We start from the raw sequence: 20,923 nt of genomic DNA, 5'->3' as shown, positions 1-20,923 counted from the left end.
ATGTGAACGCGAATATTCTTGGCAGATCGCGTTCTTTGCGAGCACGTGCCGGAAGGACATTCTATAAAATATCAGCTAATCGGCACCTACTTCTTGGAGCAACTAAAACTTTTTATGTTCACTTTTCATGCGCGTGAGATGCGGAAAGGTTAATCCTGCGGTAATTCAATACATAACATACGTCGGTGACTACAGCAGCGAAATATTTTTTTATTTCAAAAATAAAAAAGAGGTCAACGTTTTATTTAAAATTAGGTGCACAATACATCAGGTCGACGTAGGCTGCCTCTTATGAAATGCGCTTTGAAATGGGTCACCAGCACTTATCGTCATCGCTGTGCCTAGCCGTGTCGCGCGCTAAAGCCTCTTCCCAACCATCCTACACTACATGTGTAATACTCAGATAGTTAACAGCGCTTTATTCGCTACACTGAATACGGACAGACAAAATTTGTAACCTAGCACAAAGCTTCATTCTCAACGACGACATGCCATATATATACATGTGACTCGGTGACAAACTTGTACCTTCTTCTCGTTGTTAGGCAGTTATTTGCACGTAATAACTGTGAACGTAATAACTAGGAAATGCCGGTAACGTGTACAGGCCCTCACACACACGTCTGATGTTTTTATGCATCGATTACCTACTATCAAAGCAGATGCAAGCAAGTTATAGCAGCGACAGCAGTACGATTCGTACACAAGCCTCCAACATGGCGCCGAATCGGTAGCTTCTTCAAAGCTCCGACAGATGGCAGCAATTTTCTTCTAGTGCTTCTAGTGCACACTTCTTCTAGTGCTTCTCGCGGCCCTCCCCATAGTCACGTGGTCGTGACTGTGAAGAAGGTGGCACTCAAGCTATTAGGGATGAAACTCTTTAATTGGGCCAACTTGTGCCCAGGAAATGAAAAGTACAAGCAGTACACGTTCTACACTGATAGCGGCGATCACAGCATCGGACGTCAGTAATCTGATCTGCGGTAAGGCGCATCGGCATTTGTACATGGGGCACAGAAGATTCCAGCCTTATCATTGGTGGCTGCAGTAGTTCCAGAATAAACTATGCTGTTCTCGTTGCGTGCTCAAGCTTATCAGAAAATTCTAAAATAATCTAGAAGGTTCCCAGACACTCTGGCACGGTTTGTGCAAGGCAGTAATTACACATGTAACGGACCAGTTACATAAAAATGTAAAAAGAAGTGTGCGTGACAATAGAGCAGTATCTACGAATTGAAACGACAAGACATTACAACACCTTTGGCTGATTTCCTCACTCCAGTTTCTCTTTTACAACAAGAGGCTCCTCCTGTGATGACATTTGTCATTGTGTGTGTAGTGTTGGGAATTGACAGAATTAAAAACAAGTCTAGCAGTGAAATTCTTATTGAGCATTGGCCACAGAAGACTTAGCTCTTGCCACCCATGGTCAGCACGCATCACTTCACATGTGCTTCAAGATGAGCATTGGCACTGATGATGTTTTATTGCATGCACTCAAATGTTTTGCTGTAGGATATTAACTCGGTATGGCTCGCATTTATGCAGTGGCACAGAACATGGAACAAATGTATGCATCATTGTGTTGTGAACCTAATTAGGTCACGAACCATGTTACCATTTGTTTTGTCGGGCTTTACGATTGCTGTGTTGCTGTTTTAGTCAGTATTGCCTGCATAGCACTGAGGTATGGCAACATTTTTAGAGAACCGTGTTGCCATCACGGCACTTCCTTCCGAGTCGTAATACAAGCGAGTCCTCTCAGGTGGTTGCAAGCAGCAGTAAGGCTTCTTGTGACCAGGCCGTTGTGCCGTCATCTTTCATATTCAACAATGGTGAATAGTTAATTCTGGAATTGTCATTGAGTGAGATGAAGAGAGCCTTGCTGTGACTCGCTTCACATGTGTGTGACAGCTGCAGTTGATGTGAGCTTTTGGTCTGCAGCTCGTTAACTATGGAGGAACTGTTGACATCGCTGATCAAAAAAACAACAGTGGAATGTGAAGAAGCACATCGACGAATGGTGTCTTCTATGAATGGTGAGTGGTACTTTCCAAACAGCTTCTCATTTCGGTACTACATAATAAAAACGCATACTGCTGTCACATGCTGTGCCGTATTGCACAGCATGTGACAGCTGCAGCAAAAACATCATGAACTTGAAAATGGGAGTAGCAGGGACACACCAAACTTATTTTTCTGTAAGTGGGCATGCTTTTTTGACGTCCTTGTCTCTGACTTGACGTGTCGTGGGAAGTGATGACAATGCGCTGCGCATGCGTGGAAAGTCTTGTGCGGCAATGTACAGAGGCGTCCACTTCCACCTTGAACATCGCACCATGCGACCAGTGCTCCGTGGAGCGCCTCTCTTTGCGGGCGCTTGGGGAACTAGCGCGCAGCTGTAGGTGGGGCCTTCGTCGTGTCGTGTGCTAAAGAGTGGCGCTTGCAGGGCAGATAACCCGCACTTTTGAATTAGTGCATTGCCTTCAAACTCCCATTAACCATTTTGCTCCCATTGTCATGAGATTTCGTACCAAAATGACCTGTGGCAGCTATACTCGTCATCAACAAAAATTTGTCCCACATGGAACCAATGAAGAAGACTATACTGGTTGTGTTTCTTGATTCTAGATGGCCAAATTGGCCCAGTTGTGTCTCAGCTGTCATTTTATAGCCATGTTTCATTGCCATGCGGTGAAGCCATCTTCCAGTTATCTTTTTTTACGCAATTAGCCAACTAAAGGAACCCCATTGAATTGAAAAATGGTGCCGTTTTATTCAGAAAAAAAAAAAGAGTTGAACAAAAAACATTTTTTGGTACAATTTTCTTTTTTTACGGTAGCGACTGGGTTAAATGATGAATTTTTGTGTTTTACTTTCCTGGAGTTTATGAAGTACATTACAGGCATTGAACGAGCTGCAGTGCGACTGATTATCCACACATTGGTTGACTCAGTTGGATGCCGACTAAGTGGGTGGTGGCACAAAGCACCTTGCTGATGCCACAGGGTTTGCATGCATTCAACTGTTCCTTCTAAACAAGCCACTGCTCAAGGATCTGTAGAATGGTGGTGAGAGGCTGTTCCAGCACCAGAACCTAATTCCAACTGTCCTTTTCTTCTGTGCTGCTTGTGTCCGGGGGTCATCCATACTCTGAACTTGGGCACGTCTTTCATCATCTTTCCAGCTTAGTCGGCAACTGCCCCGTGGAAGGCACACTTTGCGATCACCAAACTGCTTGTTTGTCATTAATTTTCCTGGTGTGTGTGTGCAATTCATGTTTGCGTTACATATAAAGAGGGCTGCGAAATATTTTAATGAAGCCTTCATCGAAAGTCTTTTACGTTTGTTTTGTACAGCTGATGCAAGGGGCTGTGTTCTTGAATGGAGAGCAGCCAGTTTACGATGAATGGTCACTTGCAGGCATCGCCGGTATCCACATCATCCGGGGCGAGAGGAGGGCGGCTGCGGACGTGTACCGAGAAGTGCTCTGGTCGGTCAAGGACCACAGCAGGAACATCAAGACCGACCGGCTGCAGCAGCTGCATGCCCTGCACAACCTGGCCCAGCTGCTGGATGATGTCAGATGCAGTGGTGCCACTCCTACAAGCAGTTTCCTCGATCCTGCTCGTCAGGTGTGGACAGACTCCACAGCGTCCCAGAGAGTTTCCTACATTCCACAGGCCCCCAACGATGACAAACTGCACGAGGAGGCAGCCAAGTTGCGAGAGTCCTACTTGGAAGGCTACCTGAGCACTGTTGGCTCAGCCAAGAAGCAGCTCGTGCAGACGACCCACGCAGTTCAAGAAACCATCCACAAGTTTTCGCTCCCCAAAAGCCGGCCGTGGTGGAACACCCTTTTGAGGGCAAGCATCGAAAGCGGTAAAGACGAATGGCTCCTTAGGAAGGTTAAGGACGACCTGGAATCGAAAAAGTCCCATCTCAAGTCTTCAAGGATCGGTGACCAGTAAGTGCGATTACGCCATGTGCGTAGCAAGGCTGACAATATTTCACTGCAGAAACAGTGGCTAGATGAGAAAAGTGGCCTTAAAACGCCCTTGACATCGACAGTGTTGGTCTATCTGACAAAAACAGCATTCGCATATGCTCTGAAATAGCTGAAATGAGCCTCTTGGCAAAACTTGTCCACTAATTATCGGCCTTGTTTGTCGAAGAAATGCAGGCAACATTTGGGAAGGACAGGTACACATCAATGTGTGCTCATTTCAGTGATACAAAGATTATTTCTTTCATGCTAGAGGAGGTAGTTTATTAGCTAGAATGAACATTGTATTATTTTTTCTTATAATACACTGCAGACCCAGCAAGGCAGGAGGGGCATAAGCGTGCACTATGAACAGATATAAGAAAAAGAGAAGGAAATGAACACTAATACATTTCGTTAATAAGATGTAAAATACACTGCAATAATGGACACTTGGAAGCTTAAGAGAACCAGGATTATTGCCCATGCACCACAACACATAGGAGCAAATAATATATTAGCAGAATAACATAATGTACAAAAGGTGCATGGAAAACAATGACACATTCCACAACCTATTTCATCAATAGTTTCAGTGCTCCATATTCGAGTGAGTTATTCCAGTCGGTTATGGTGCAGGTGAGTTCTCGTGAGATAAGGTGTTCAGGTATGAGGGTGCACTTCGTCAGCAAGAAAATGAATTTAGGTCTATGAATTTTTCTTTGTAAACTTAATGTTTGAATGTTATTAGCTGGTAGGGGAGTCATTTGGGTGATGTTTAGAAAGAGTTAATCAGGGCCACTGTGCGTTGGATCATTTCCAGAGCGTTATAGTTGATTAAAGGATTCCACTCTAGTGGAGGACGGATGAGGGAGTAATGTGTTGTTAATCAAGGGATAGGGGGAGCCTGTTTTAATTGATGTCTCAGAAAACAAAGCTTTCGGAAGTCTGCCTCGCCGATGTTAGAAACACAGGTGTTCCAGGATACCCAGCTATTATTATTCACAAACTTCTGTGAGAGGTGCACAAGCGATGCTATGGAAAGCAGATAAATTGTTAATTTTTCTAGTGATTTTTAGAAAAGCCGATTTGTTAGCATTTAGTTCCCTGTGCCATTTGGAACACCACAATTTTGAAGGTACGAATGAAGTGCGCTTTGGTCTTCACTGCAGGTTATTTCGATAAGCAATACCAAGTCACCTGCAAACAGCCTCATCTGTACGGGGATTTAATTACATTAACAAAGTCATTAATATGACATTAATAAATCAACAAATAAAGACTTCCTATACACAAATAATGGAACACCTTCTCTGCCCATCCCACCCAAAGCTCTTTCTTGGCTCCCCCTTGTGGAAGAACCCTGTGCGCATGCCTGTCAATTAAGTATGGGCATTTTGAAACAACGAGATGCCCATTGCTCAAGTGCAAGTTGTTTGATGTCAGCCTTTGAGCTGAAGGACAGAGATTGCACCCAAATGTGGAGCCATACATTCTCTGGGAAAAACCGCTGGGGGCAGCGGATTGATTGGCTTTGAACTGCAGGGGATGTGTTTGCTGAAAGGAAACTTCTTTTTTCTTTTTCATAAGTAAAGGTCCTTCACCTCTAAACCATAGAAGATGTGCTGGCATACCAGGAGCACCATAAACTATGACAGCTCTCACGCATCCATTTTGCTGCAAGAGTTTGTCACGACGTCAAGACACACGAGGTGGTCATGTTTCGAGGGTTGCTTTTGCTTGCTCCCACGCCAATGTGGAAAGGGACGTATCAAGATGTCGCAACTCGGTGCAGGCTCTTGGAAGGCAAAGCTGCTTTCAAAAAGCTATGACTATGCAAGGCTGCTCTGATAGCTGACATCATTCTTTTCATTGTCCCACACCTTCATTATGCTAGTGGCATAATATAGTATTTTGCATACTAGTTGGGCTAGTCGAAATGTATACTAGTTAAAAATAATATGTCCAAACTCAGTGAGCTAAGAAAACCGTGCCACGCTCAGGTTGACGCTGTGCTTCACAGAGTGACACTTTCTTGTGGCATCATCTGCTTCAGTGGGGGGTCACATGCTGCAGCCTCCAAGTTTTGTGCACCAAAGTCACCCTTTGGCAGTAACTGTTTACCGGTAATGTGTTGCTGTTGACCAGTTGCTTTGTTATGCTGATGTCTAGCTTTCACTTGTGCAAGGTCGCTTTTCACATGGTTACAGTTGCTGAAATGAACACGGTTGCTACTAATAAAGAAATGGCATTTAGGCAGTAAAAGAAAAGCAAAGAAATACCTATTATGGAGGCAGCTAATGCCAATATACGTGTAACAGACGTACAATATCTCCTTCCTACAAATTTTCTTGTCTTGGCACCATAGGTCGGCAAACTCACTCATGAGTCGACTCACTCAGACTCACTCAGACTCATACCGAGACGTGAGTCTGAGTCTGAGTGAGTCCGGTTGAGTAAAGTTTTTGTGAGTCTGAGTCCGAGTGAGTTCGGTTGGGAAACATTTTGGTGAGTCTGAGTCCGAGTGAGTCCGGCTGAGGAAAATTTTGGTGAGTCTGAGTCCGAGTGAGCCCTAAGGGCAAAATATATTGCATGAGTGAGTCTGAGTGAGCTTCAGAATTTTTGCCGACCTATGGTCCCATCTACTCAACTTTAGCATTACTATCAGCCCTATGTCAGCTCACGTTTATACTCCCGTATACTCCCGCATACTTCAACGCACTACCATTCATATGTCAGCTTAATATTTATTGATCAGAGGCGTGAGTTGAGGAGGGAGAGGGGGAGGAGGTGCCTTGACCCCCCTCCCCCGCAAACTTTTTCACGGGAAGTTACTGATAAAAATATCTCGTGTGAGTCATGACTTTCAATAAAAAGGTCCTTATTGAACTGCGAACTCAGATAACTCGTATTTGAAGGTACGAGATCAAAAGGTGTTAAGTAGCGCACCGATTATGCGAGATATTGGCGTTAAAGAGCATTGATATTATGGTAGAAAAAGGATAATTTAATGCTAACGGACTCACGAGTCTACTCACTCAGACTCACTCAGACTCACATCGAGCCGTGAGTCTGAGTCTGAGTGAGTTCGAGCAAATAAAATTTTGGTGATTCTGAGTCCGAGTGAGTCCGGTTGAGAAAAATTATAGTGAGTCTGAGTCCGAGTGAGTCCGGATGAGGAAAAGTTTGGTGAGTCTGAGTCCGAGTGAGCCCTGAGGGTAAGATATGTTTCGTGAGTGAGTCTGAGTGAGCTCCAGATTTTTTGCCGACCTATGCTTGGCACTGCGGTTATTGCTATCTGTGGTTATTTATGGCTACCTACAGTTATTGCTATACGGATATCACACAGAAAAGGCGCTAATGCTGCATCTTCTTGGGGCTGGCCAGTTGGCAGGCGTCGACCAATAAAAAGAATGATGCAGTTAAAACTCGATCTAACAAAACCCAATTTTACAAAGTTCCCAATCTAACGAAGAGATTTCCATTCCCTGGCAGGTGCCCATATGAACAAAACATTTAGCAAAGTTTTTCCCAAAACAGATTTCTTTATAATTTTGACACAAATGGCTTTTTCTTTGAACGTGCACTCTAACGCTGTTGAGTTAAAATGCGTAGCTGCCATAGTTGTGAGCATAGTTTTCTTTTTACGAGGCTGCACGCAGCACCCATGCACTAAAGTGTGGACTGCCAGTAGCTTGCCCGAGGGGGCTTTCGTTAGTGTATGTGAAAACTGGCCCTTTTGTGCCTGCTTGCACAAGTTGGTTGTCCCCAGCTGGGCTTAGCTACCTGGTCATGTGAGGAGGCTCCAGGTTAACAATTGTACATTTCTAAGGGCCCATTTTATGAACTTCCCAGCTTGACTAAATATAAATAATTTGGTCATCACTTTGAGTTTCAGCTGTATGCATAATTGAGAAAATCCGAATGGGACATTTTAAAACTCTGTCTGCCTTGTCTTACATTCCTATCGCATGTAAATTGATTCTGATCTGTCTTCCTCATTTTTCTTTCACTGGGACATCTTGTTTATGTTTGTAACACTATGGAGCTCGAAGGAATAGGAATAGGAACAGATGTATGTACAATTGGTTAAGCGAGCAGCACTGCTGATAGGAACAGCTCACGCCAGTCTATCTTGTTGCCGTCCTTTTCTTCGTCTTGTAGACCGCGATGCCACTGGTACGTAGCAATATTGACTGCCTTGTAGCATTGGCTGTCCTTGAGTCAAGGCTACGGAGATAACTCACAGTAAGGGCACTGGAAAAAAATTCGGCAGATCCCATGCCTTCTAGGAATTGGTTTCATGCGAAGCAGTCGGCGAGTAATTGTCTATTCTGCATTTTCTGGTTTTGGGCCAAGCATTACGAGGTGGATCGACATATTTTTTAAGTGCAGTAGTTGAGTGCACAGTGTGGGCTTACCAGGAATGTCCACTACACTGGAGTTTAAAAGGCCAACTTATGGTCTGACGTAACGTCAGCACACACGTTACAGTATAACCTCATTACAACACACGTCATAGTGAAGAGGATTTTGGTCTGTTGTAAAGGGAGTTGTAAAATCCAAGTACTGTTACCACAGAATTTTATGTAAACGCTGAATGGTTCTGTTATAACTGGAGAGAATTACGAGTCACAAACGCAGTCAACGTACGGATTTATTCTTAATGGGGGACATGGCTTTCTTACCACGGGAAATAACAAAAAAAATTCTGAAATTTTCTGAAAGTCACATTTTCAGTTTCTGTAGCCCTTTTTCTATTTGATTCCAAAATATATCTTCACTGAAAACTACGTAGAAGTGTATATTTGAAGAAAAACAATGCTCAAAAAGACAAGAGAGGGTACACACACAGCGCTGCACTCACAACTGTCTTTGTGTTCCCTCTTTTTGGTCTTTTGTCTTTTTGAGTGCTGTTTGTCTTCAAATATGAACAAGCACCAACTAGCCCAACTTGCCATTTTGTTACTACATAGAAGTGCTGTAAAAAATTTGTTGCGCCTGCCGAGGTGGCGAAAATAGCCAAGGTGGCGAAAAAAAACAAGCGTTTTTCAAAAAATTATAGCTCTACAACGGCGCAACCGGGCACCGCCATTCTGGGCTCGTCGGAAAGAGCATTTCTCTGTATTGAAATTCCCCACTTCAGCTAGCTCCTCCATTCAGAAATAAGCGTACAAAAACCAAATGTTTGACGTTCGTTTCAAGACCTCCGATTGGCTGCTTCTGCCATGTTGCTCCAGCTCGTCTCGCCATTGGACCGATGCTCGCTTCAAGAGAGTGTCTGCTGCTTGTGCGTCGCGAGGTTACGGCTGTCAAAAATTGCGCTACTTAGTGACGCGTTGTGTGTTCATGGGTCGACAATCATTTGGGATATAATTACAGTTTACTTTGGCAGCTTCAAGCGGAAGCTCAATCATCAGATTACGATATCGCGCTGCACTCGTCACGAACATCGCAGACGCGCGTCTCGAACCGACTGCCCCGGTTAGCGGTTCTGCTCATCAGCACTTTGGACCTCGTGATGAAGACCATCCGGGGACAACTCCTTGTACTCGCGATCGAGCATGACGTACTTTGAAACATCGGGCACCGCGGCCACGCACATCGCAGCTGAGCTTTATCTGCTTGAAGTCATGGCTAGGCCTAACTACGCTCACGGCGTGCGCGCCCACGTACGAGACGAATTCGAACTTTGCAGGCAAGAACATCACGTAGGCGATGTAGGGGACATGCGAAGGCACAGAAGCCGCAATGTGCTCCGTCGCAAGCGACGTATCACATCGCCTGCTGGCTCCTCAAAACCGCGGATGGGCAATTTACGCTTCGGCAGCGTACCCCCCCGCCGGCCAAGCTCACCGTGCTGTGACCACTCAGAGCAGCGGTAGCAGCGGCTAGCAGTTTCACGCGTTGGCACCCCAAAACGCAAGACCAAGCACGCTGCGCGCCGATTTTTCGTCGCCGCGGCTAGGCATAACCAATCATTGGCAGACCAGAGATCAGCGGCCTTTGTTCTTAAACCGGTACGTCGATATCCGGCGCGGCTTTCCCGTCCCAAAAGTATACCAAGCGATGTTTGAAGTCGGAAGTTATTGAATTTGGGATGTCCATGGTAAAAAAGTCCGCTCTACAGGAGTCCTGGCCACCTTGCTGGCCTGACATTTTAGTCAATGATATCCGAATGTCCGTTGCACCAGAATTCGTTGTAAACGAAGCTCAATCAATAGAACAAATAGGGAGGTTGGCATTACGCCACAAATTGGTCTCTAATATTCGAATGTGTGTTGTAAGCAGGTCCGCTGTAACGAGGTTATACATTGAAGCAAATTGAAGGTTATGGTGCTTTGATGTGAATATCATGTGTAACTCTCGTTAGCATATTCCTGCGGGGTCGAGCCACGCTTGACTACAGCTTGCTGAGTCGTAGGAATACAAATGTAATGTTTATTAATAAGACGGCTATAACTATAAAAGCAGAGCCAACATTGGAACTCCAATTGACATTAACCCCTACATGACACCTATATCATAGGAGTGCATATGTAATCTTTATTGCTTTCTTGTAAAATTAGATAGCCAGCACGACAACCACTATTGACGTTGCACCGACATTACACCTGCACATGTTTGTGTACAGCGCGAGGAACGACGAAGACCGAAAGAACAGAAGGGACAAGGACGAGCGCTGACTCGCAACTGAAAAGATTTATTGAATAACACATGTACGTAAAAGCAGAAAACATACAACACTGCGCAAACATGCTGCCGTACCAACTAGCCCAACTTTCAATACTGTTACACCTGCACAGGCTGTTTTACAGCGAAAGCTGTTATGAGATCACAATAAGGGCCGTTTTTGGCGCCATTGTTGTCCGCCGCCGGTGTCCGCAACTGCTATCGCTCGAAATAAGAAAAAATTTCCAGGATGGAACGGGGGTTCGAACCTGGGCCCTCTGCATTGGAGCCCAGTATTCGACGTCAGAGCCATGCCAGTGCTTGAAACTGCTTTGCAAAAGGACCCTACACAGGCTTCATGTCGGGAAGGAACCGCATTAAAGGGACACTAAAGGCAACAATAACAGAGAGCTGAGCTAGTTGGCAAGTATTCATTCTAAAAAGACAGGGCGTGCAAACACGGACACAAGAAAGAAGTCAGGACACCACAAACGCCGACTAACAACTGAAGAGACGCACAACGGCTGAAAAGAAAGAAGGCACGAAAACTTATCTGCGCATGTCCATGCAACAGGCGAACCTATCAATCCGGCACGTGTGGCGGTCTACGTGGAAGATAACTGTTAAGGCATTTGATTTCATCTTTATGCAAGTTAATCGACGGTTGGCTCACGCATGCGCTACCACTATTCTCGATATGCCATGCTTCAATCATCAGGCGCGTTTCTTCATTTCTATGACGGTACAACACTGCGCATTCATCGAATTTCGGCGTGCACTTACAATCTCGACAATGCAAAGATAGATTAGAAGGTGAGCCTCCTGTTAGCGATCTCTTATGTTCCAACAATCTCTGGTTAATGCATCGGCCCGTTTGTCCTACGTAGAAGCGGCCGCAGCTGAAAGGGACCTTATACACCACACTCGTACGGCAATCAGTGAATTTGTTGGTGTGTTTTACAAAACAAATATCGGTCCGCTTCTTTTCTTTTACTGGCTCAATCTTCCTCTGCACAGCGGCACAAATCTTACCTAGCTTATTGGCAGCCGTGAAAACAACATTAACGCCGTATCTACTTCCTACTTTCTTTAGCCTGTGAGATACACAATGAATGTACGGTATACCTACGACACGTTTCTTCCTATCGCTTTCTGCAACCATGCTTGGACTTAACACAATAGACTTCTTTAAATGTTCAGCGACCGTGGCCACTGCATCACGAGGATACCCTACATCTAAAAGACGCGTAACCTGTGCGTTAAAGCTATCATTCATTTTGTGCTCACACGACTTGGTGAGGGCTGATTTAAGGCAAGACATGGCGATGCCGTTTTTTACAACCTTTGAGTGCTTCGACGAAAAATTTAACAGCGGTTTCGAAGATCTAGGAGAATACTGCCAGCACACGTGGTTCTTCTGGAACATTAAGGAAATGTCTAGAAATTGTATTTTATTATTCTGAGGCACCTCTTTAGTAAAGCTCAGCCCACCTCCATTTAATTCAAATTTTTCGCTCATGGAAGTTACCACGTTTTCAAAGTCCTCACCACTACAAAAGATCAAGTAATCGTCCACATAACGAAAAACCTTAATAACCGAATTACCTAAGGCGCCTTCCGAAAGATTGTCAATCTTGCTAAGGTATAAATCACTAAGAACCGGCGCAACCTTAGAACCAATACATATCCCTGATTTCTGCACATAAACGCCTTCCTTCCAACATACAAGCGTCGACTTTAAATACATGGAAAGGATTTCTAGAAATGCCCCGGTAGAAACACCACATTTATCGGTGAAAACCGTCAGGTGCGCTTGTTCGTTAATACATTCATTAACACAATTTAACAAGTCCTCATGCGGCAAAGAATAATACAGGTCTTCAATATCCATACTAAAAGCTTTACATACTAAAAGCTTTACAACAGCCGGGGTTCTCCTCTGAGAGGAACTGAACTAGTGCCTGAGAATTACGCATACGAAAAGGGTCTAAAAAACTCAAAGAGGTTAAACAGTTCTGCAGATAACTAGATACAGCGACTTGCCAGGTGCCTTGCTCTGAAACGATTGCTCGAAAGGGGATCTCGTTCTTATGTGTTTTGGCTGAAAAAAACAATTCCAAAGTAAGTGATTTAGCCTTCTTGACATTACAAGCTATTCTCTCAAGATTATGTCTTAACAAAAGGTCGACAGCATGTTGCCTAACTACTGATGGCTTAAGTTTTATCGTCCTAAAATTCTTTTCTATGGCTGCTAATGCTTTTTCTGAGAACAAACTGTCCGGCATAATTACAAAATACCCTTCCTTATCTGAAATTACCGGCCTGAGTTTCTTCTCGACACAGTAATTAACCAAAGGCCGGATAGGATCAGAACACTTGAGATGCATATTAGAACCCTTGATGCTAGCAACGCAGTCTGAAATGCAGTGGGAACGCTCTTCTTCAGGAACAAGTCTAGTGATTGTACGGGGCAAACTTAAAACGTCTATTGGTTTCAGGTTCACCTTAAAACAGTATTTAGGACCTTAAAACAGTATTGTGTTAAGTCCGAGCATGGTTGCAGAAAGCGATAGGAAGACACGTGTCGTAGGTATACCGTACATTCATCGCGTATCTCACAGGCTAAAGAAAGTAGGAAGTAGATACGGCGTTAATGTTGTTTTCACGGCTGCCAATAAGCTAGGTAAGATTTGTGCCGCTGTGCAGAGGAAGATTGAGCTAGTAAAAGAAAAGAAGCGGACCGATATTTGTTTCGTAAAACACACCAACAAATTCACTGATTGCCGTACGAGTGTGGTGTATAAGGTCCCTTTCAGCTGCGGCCGCTTCTACGTAGGACAAACGGGCCGATGCATTAACCAGAGATTGTTGGAACATAAGAGATCGCTAACAGGAGGCTCACCTTCTAATCTATCTTTGCATTGTCGAGATTGTAAGTGCACGCCGAAATTCGATGAATGCGCAGTGTTGTACCGTCATAGAAATGAAGAAACGCGCCTGATGATTGAAGCATGGCATATCGAGAATAGTGGTAGCGCATGCGTGAGCCAACCGTCGATTAACTTGCATAAAGATGAAATCAAATGCCTTAACAGTTATCTTCCACATAGACCGCCACGCGTGCCGGATTGATAGGTTCGCCTGTTGCATGGGCATGCGCAGATAAGTTTTCGTGCCTTCTTTCTTTTCAGCCGTTGTGCGTCTCTTCAGTTGTTAGTCGGCGTTTGTGGTGTCCTGACTTCTTTCTTGTGTCCGTGTTTGCACGCCCTGTCTTTTTAGAATGACTAAAGGCAAATAACAATTTATGTCAGAGTGAAAGCTCAAATGTATGACAACGTCTAAAACGGCAGTATTATCAACAGCAGTGCCCTACTTACCGAGAAATTAAGCTAAACGTTTCACACGATGAGCGCCACGAGTGGGACATTTTGCAAGTGATCCCGATGACGTGGGAGAGTCTGAATACAATTAATCACTCGTAATCAAACTAGCTGCAATAAAAAAAAGAACCTTCCATGCATCAAGACATGTAATAAAATGCTGCTTGTTCGTTTCTGTTTGAATTATGGAAAAAAGAACCTCTTTGACATTGTCATGGGGAATGGTTCAGAAGTTCTGTTTTCGCCGAACTGCACTTCGCCCAGCACCCTGCTTCGCTCACGCGGTCACGTCTCAGTGGTAGTTTGAGTATCACGTACTGCCGCGTGTGTTTTGCACGCTCGTGAAAGTCGCTCTGACAGAAAGTTCGACAAAATACCACATGCATGTGATGTTGCCGGATGCCCAAATGGTGCACGCCGCCAGTGCAAGCCACCGCGCAGTAAAGGCGGGCAACGTTGGGCATGGCAACAGTGACGTGTGAAATACTGCTTTCAGGCAGGTGATTTGAAGTGCGCTAACGCGATGCGAACCACTAAAACGTGATTTTATTTCAAAATAAGCACTTCCTTGGCACAAAAGTAGCACTACGAGGTTTCTGGACCGCTATTTCAACAATCAACGTCGATTTAATATTTGCCTTTAGTGTCCCTTTAACATATGTAATGTAGCGTGGTAGAAGAGTAAAATAACAACCAGGCTTCACACAACGCAAGTTCTGTAACCAGGCGTCACATAATGCGAATTGCACGAGTGAATTGTTGAATGATTCCAACCCATTACAAAAGGGCTCTGCCATAATTCTTCATTGTCATCAGCCACAGCATCAAAAAAGTGCTCATAATGCCTTACAGGCGTTTAGCGGGTACCACGGTTCTCCGCAGAATGACGAAAAATGGCATAGTGGCTGCTTCTCTACTTCACAAAAATTATGATGATTTATAGCGTAGTGGGTTCCTCGCAAGTGCACTTCTATTGATTGCCAAGGAAGGCCATGAGGCCCCCATGATCCATTTCTTCAGGGTCTCAATAAAGTTCTTTCCCTCTCTCTTTCTCACGGTAACCTATGTTATATAGCGTGGTGGGAGAGTGAAATAACGACCAGGCGTCACACAATGCTAATTACATAACTAGTGGGTCGTTTAAAGCTTCCAACCCATTACAAAGGGCTCAGCCATAATTCTTCATCATCTTCAGTAGTTGCATCAACGCATTGCACATAATGCCTTACAGATGGTAGCTCGCTTCACCGCAGAATGACGAATAATGGCTTGGTGGGTGGTTCCCAACTTCACAAAAATTATGATTTGTGGCGTAGAGGGTACGTTGCCAGTGTACTTGCCCCAAGAGAGTTTATAACGGGCTCCAGAAATGCCGCTCTTCCAGCTTTCGCTGTGACTGTGCTGCACTTTCCGCTCAGGCCTGGCGTTTTTTTTCCAAACCAGTTTCTACACCTGGCGTGGCTCTCTGGTAGAATACCTGACTGTCACGCAGAATGCTTGGGTTCGATTCCTGCCGAGATCCTAATCTTTATTCTTTGCATTCGTCGAGTCAACGCTGCCGTTGTCGGTTTCTCTTAACACTCTCGCATTTAAATTACCAATGTCTGTTCTCGCCGTTCCTGGGAAGATATAAAGTGTCGATCACCTGTGTCGCATACCCGTACACCACGACCCGTAGTAAACAGGTATGTGTCACGCGTGTCTGGACGAAAGGGCGTGACGACGTACACGACAGGATTTTCACGTTATTCATGTCATGACCAGACAGTCATATTCGTCCAATCCTCTTACCCTCCCATGCCACTTTTGTTCTACACCAAGTTAAGGAGGCAATCAAGAGAGCACCCAGACGTAGGCGGCTTAAAGGGCCTAGGGTTCCCTAAGAAATGCTTTGCATTTAATACCAAATGAACAGTTGACACTTCAATGATGATAACTGCTCACATTGTACAAATCATAAACAAAACTTGAAAGATTTTGTTAGTTTTCACAAAAAGCTATATAAAAAAAGAAAGTTTGCACAGGCTGGGTTAACGGCTTGAACTAATAGATTCTGCGACTTTGCCATGTGAGTAGTGTCAACCATTTTCAATATTTTGGGAGCACATGACTGCATTTCATTCAGTCAGTTGTAAAGAACCAAGGCTCTCAGGTGTGGATGACTCTGTGTGTAATAATAGCCATGAAATCTTGAGCAAGCGCTATGGTGAAAGATAATCGGACAAGGTTTGGAGGCCTTGCTCAGTCGCGACCCAACATTCAAGATGGTGGGGGAAGAATCTCTAAGAAGAATGCACACCTGTGCTTCTAAGAAATGCTTTATTGAATATGCATGTGTTCACTGTTTTTACTAAACCGGAGGGTGTCCTCGTGGGAAATTCATGTGTTATGACAAGAGGGCAAGACGTTCTTCAAATGTTCCGACAATTTGTGACGACTCAGCATGCAACCCTGAGGCATCACACTGTAACAGTACTACGAAATCATGCACATAATATTTGACCAATACCTAAAATGTAGCCATCATTATACTATTTAGAAGCATTTTGTTGGCTGCTGACTAACTCTCTGCGCAAGAGTGCCTGCACAGCGGCTGTTACAAGTGCAGCTGTAGTGGTGTGGTGCAGATTTCACGATAAGCTTGCTGTAAGCTGTCCATTCCCCTGGCATTTGATTAGTAGCTTCAACTGGCCACAGGTTCAGCACAGCTCATGGATTGCAGTATGTGATGGACACACAGCTGCGGCAACTGGAGGCAGCCAGGGAGGAGCTGATGGGTGCAGTCCAGGCTCTCTCAGCCAACCCATCATCGCCCAACGAGGTCTCCGCAGCTGTCGAATGCCATCTCAGACCAAGCAAGAAGAAAAGAGACAAGTAAGGCTGTTTATCCGCTTGGCTAATAAGCTGTGCAAACAGCAAAATTCTGAGTGCAAAGCGAATTCAAATATTAAAATGTAAGTGTGAATGGAATCGAATATTTTGCAAATATTTTTTCAATACTTCAAAGCGAAATGACAGGAAAAAAAGACTTTGTTGTAGCCATAAGTCGGCAAAAAATGTGAAACTCACTAACACTCACTCATGAAATATATTTTGCTCTTAGGGCTCACTCGAACTCAGACTCACCGAAATATTCCTCATCCAATCTCACCCAGACTTGAGATTCACATAAAGTTTTCTCAACCAGACTCACTTGGACTCAAATTCACATAAAATACTGCTCACTAGGACTGACTCAGACTCATGGCTCGATCCGAGTCTGAGCGAGTTGACTCATGAGTCCATTAACCTATATTTAACTCTTTCGACCATAGCGTGAAGGCTCTTTAACATCAATATCTCTCATAATTGGTGCTCTGCTTGATGTGTTTTGATCTCACACCTTCAAACACAAGTTATCAATGTTTACTATCCAATAAGGCCACTTTTATTGAAAGAGATGACTCGCATGCGATATTGTTATCAAGAACTTCCTGGGAAAGATTTTGCCGCAGCACTATCAAGCCCCTCCCCCGCCTCCCTCATTTTGCAACTCACGCCTCTGGTCAATAAATATTGAGATGGTGCATGAACGCTAGTGCTTTGAAGTATGTATGAGTAGACCTGAGCGTAAACGTGAGCCGACATAAGGCTGATAGTGATGCTGAAGTGGAGTAGATAGAACCATATGTCGGCAAAAAATTGCGGAGCTCTGTCAGACTCACTCATTAATTATATTTTGCCCCGCCACGGTGGTCTCATGGTTATGGTGCTCGACTGCTGACCCGAAGGTTGCGGGATCGAATCCCAGCTGCCGCGGCTGCATTTTCGATGGAGGCAAAAATGTTTGAGGTCTACGTACTTATGGTGAATTCCATTGGAAGATTCGGAGCACTTCCGGTAGCAGTTTTTCTGCTCCATTCGGAGCAAGTCTGTTCCATTGGGGTGTGTTCAGATAAGAACGTCAGTGCATGTCCGTCGACCCCCTGTAATTTCGCGAAAAAAATATATTTCGTTGTCCGCGTCCCCAAGACCACAAAACCACTTTTAGTCTCGCGAAAAAAATTTCACCTTCCTTAGAAAAATTTAGAAGTCTCCACTGAGCCGCAACCGCCTTTTTCGAATTTCGCGGAAATGGGATTTCGATGAGATGCCACAAAAAAACTATTGCAGCTGTAGGTCTGACAAATTTTCTCTACATACTACGGATAGCTTAAGTTGACGAAACATTATTACTTTGCAGTTTTGATGCTGTTCTTTTAAGAAAAATATTCGCAAAATCGGCACAATGTTCAATAATGCCCAAATTTAAGGTTTTTTTTTTCTCCGCGCGTATAAACGCCAGACTTCCCAAAATTTTTGAGAACATTGCCATATGTTAGCTTAATAAATGAGCCGAACGAAATCGCTGAGAGTGACTTGAAACGTTAACGAGAAATGTTCAACTGAGGACAAGTCTCTAAAAATGCAATATTTCGAAGGTCATTTAAAAAAAAACACCATCTTCGATTTTCTTTAAACGCTTCATAACTAAAGCCAAGCACGTGTTCTAACTTAATCTGTAGAAACATGTTGCATTATTTTTGTGAGGTAGGAGTTATGAAGCACGAAAAGTGGCTAAATTGACGTAAACTGAGTAAGCCAACATTGAGCAAGCATGGAGCAATAATTTCCATTATCATTATTTTTAGGTCGTGAATGTGTTCTGTGGATTGACGGATTGACAGAAAAAAAGAGGAACAGTTGGTTCTGAAGAGCAAATTATTACTACGTTTCACGCAAATAAAAAAAAACTTCTACATGGGTCCCAGCCACTGAGCATGCCGCGATGCTGAGTCACACGCTTCGCAGGAATCGCTTTCAAAATCTTTTGCGCATGCGAGCCTGCGTACTGCTCACAGAGGTGGCTGGAGAGGATCCACGGCTGGATGTTTATCGCTTCCCATGGCACGTCGGTAATGTGATAACGCAGACGGTGCGTGGCGGCACAAGCGGCGCTTCTGGAGCCCGACCGCGCTCGCGCGCTCCCTAACAAAAAAGAAAGAAGAAAGAACATAAAACACAAACTCTTCATAACTAAAACCAACCACGTGTTCTAACTTAATCTGTAAAAACATGTTGCATTAGTTTTGTGAGGTAGGACTTATGAAGCACGAAATGTGGCCAAATTGACGTAAACAGAGTAACCACAAGATAAGCGAGCATGGAGCAATAGTTTCCATTATTATTTTTAGGTCCTCAGTGCGTACTGTTGTGCTCGAGGGACAAGAGCTTGACAGAGAAAACCAATGAGTTGCCTTAAAGTGCAAAGTTGTTCATGTGCGTGCGTGCACGCGTCGAAGTTTTGGTCCATATGTAAGGACTAACCGCAAGATTTCTAAAAATGTAGTCGAGTCGTGCTCTCGGAAGGAACAGTTTATTTATGCCTGATGTATACACAGGGCGTCAGAGTCATAAGTCATAGTCAGACAAGTTAGACAGTCACTCACGTCCCTGAAGCAGTTGTGTTTTTTGCTCCTGGTGAAGCAACCTTGTGATCTTGATTACATGCAGCAAGGGGGGCGCCTTGCGCTAAGTGTTAGTTGCACCCAGGGTGACCGTCGTGGAAAGCCGCGGTCATGCGAGTACCACCCACAAGAGTTCACAACACTTTTTATACTTAGCATGTGCATTATTGTTGGTGACGTTCAGTGTCATGTCTTCTTTGTTACGCCTGTATCACTGCGTTCTTCGGAACGATGCTTCCTGCTTCTTTACACGAGGCATGGTTGTCACTCAATAAAATTGACCTAATTTCGTAATGAACGTTTTTCATTTTGTAGAGAATCATTTTTAGCTGAAGAAGCTCCGTTGTAGAGTTATTCTTGTTTCATGCGCTGAAAAGCAGCGTCTAATCCGGCACTTTCTTCTTTGGACATTCGGCTGTTCTTGCAACAAGCAATTCGTTGCGCTCTTGGCTGACGCGCGTCCACTGCCACATGTGCCACGACTGAATGCAATGCGCTGGACAGATGCACTGTCACTTCTTTGTTTTCATTTCCCTGAAGGCTTTCAAGTCAGCACTTGGAAGGTGAATCAGCGTCACATTCTGTAGCGTTGTGTTGAGAACATCAACCATGTCTTTCGCGAACTTAATAACTGATGTGGCGGAGCTGCGGAGGTTGTGTAAGGTTGCGTGATGCTTGACGACGCCCCCAATTCCATCGCAAGCATTCTTGCCGTGCCCCGCTGCGGAAAATTGCCACTGCACCGAGGCGTATTTGGTAGCTGTAAGTTCGTAACGTGGCGTTTTGGGCGTGTTGGTATGTTGTACTGAAGATTATGGCGCACGAAAGACACGGACAAAGGAAGACGTGACACACACAGGCGCTATGTGTGTGTCACGTCTTCCTTTGTCCGTGTCTTTCGTGCGCTATAATCTTCTGTAAGTTCGTGAAGCTGGTACCTGTTCTTGAAATGGCTCGGGGCACCATCACTGACGTATGTAACATGTGCATATAAAGGAGCAACACCCTCGAGCCACTCGTGCACCTTTTCGAGAGCGTAGCATGCGTGGGCGGAGTCGTGGCTAGTGTCATCGCTTATAAGAGCGCAGCTGCGGGTTCCTTTTCTAGTCATGACGACGCATGTGAAGATGGAGACTTGGGTTTTTTGCCAGTGATATGACTGAACTTCTCCCAAATTTGCACTTTAAGGCAACTCATTGGTTTTTTCTGTCAAGCTCTTGTCTCTCGAGCACAACAAAACACATTGAGGACCTAAAGATAATGATAATGGAAATTATTGCTCCATGCTTGCTCAGTGTTGGCTTACTCAGTTTACGTCAATTTAGCCACTTTTCGTGCTTCATAACTCCTACCTCACAAAAATAATGCAACATGTTTCTACAGATTAAGTTAGAACACGT

The 20,923-nt window shown here is 44.4% G+C and overlaps 1 protein-coding gene across 3 annotated transcripts in view; it reads left to right on the top strand.

The window, feature by feature from the left end:
* Window positions 1–20,923, top strand: part of LOC119397034 (E3 ubiquitin-protein ligase SHPRH) — a 269,191-nt gene that overhangs the window by 148,471 nt on the left and 99,797 nt on the right. For all 3 annotated transcript variants that reach the window (XM_037664462.2, XM_037664460.2, XM_037664461.2), the window contains 3 exons: window positions 1,945–2,039; window positions 3,424–3,967; window positions 16,735–16,911. In XM_037664462.2, coding sequence (XP_037520390.1) covers window positions 1,945–2,039; window positions 3,424–3,967; window positions 16,735–16,911 — 816 coding nt within the window. The remainder of the gene's footprint in view (window positions 1–1,944; window positions 2,040–3,423; window positions 3,968–16,734; window positions 16,912–20,923) is intronic.

Source organism: Rhipicephalus sanguineus, chromosome 6, assembly GCF_013339695.2.
Source record: "Rhipicephalus sanguineus isolate Rsan-2018 chromosome 6, BIME_Rsan_1.4, whole genome shotgun sequence".
NCBI classification, from domain to species: domain Eukaryota; kingdom Metazoa; phylum Arthropoda; class Arachnida; order Ixodida; family Ixodidae; genus Rhipicephalus; species Rhipicephalus sanguineus.
Note: the sequence above shows the minus strand (reverse complement) of the source record. Positions and strands in the feature narration are given on the sequence as shown.